General features: G+C 40.0%; 1 protein-coding gene across 1 annotated transcript in view; it reads right to left on the reverse strand.

Annotated features, from left to right (window-relative positions):
- ETH_00036455 (cytidine diphosphate-diacylglycerol synthase, putative) overlaps positions 1-225 on the reverse strand; it is a gene marked incomplete at both ends in the record, with an annotated part of 3,469 nt that overhangs the window by 2,113 nt on the left and 1,131 nt on the right. The window contains one exon of the mRNA XM_013374476.1: positions 1-58. Within this exon, the coding sequence (XP_013229930.1) occupies positions 1-58 (58 nt within the window). The remainder of the gene's footprint in view (positions 59-225) is intronic.

Consider the following 225-nt stretch of genomic DNA (forward strand, 5'->3'; position numbering starts at 1 on the left):
AAGTGCTGCTGCACTTTCTGAGGTGTATGTACACCCTGATGTTGAGGTGTATCGACACCTGGAAATGGACGAAAACAAATAAACGAAAAACAATAAATTAACTAAATAATTAAAAATTGAATTTAACTTGCAAATTAGGAAATAAATAGAGTGGTGTATTCTCGAGGCTCAACAGCCGAGCAAGAGCAGCAGCAGCAGCAGCAGCTGTTGCTGCTGCTGTAGGTT

Source organism: Eimeria tenella, genomic scaffold (assembly GCF_000499545.2).
Source record: "Eimeria tenella Houghton genomic scaffold, Eth_scaff2072, whole genome shotgun sequence".
NCBI lineage: Eukaryota > Apicomplexa > Conoidasida > Eucoccidiorida > Eimeriidae > Eimeria > Eimeria tenella.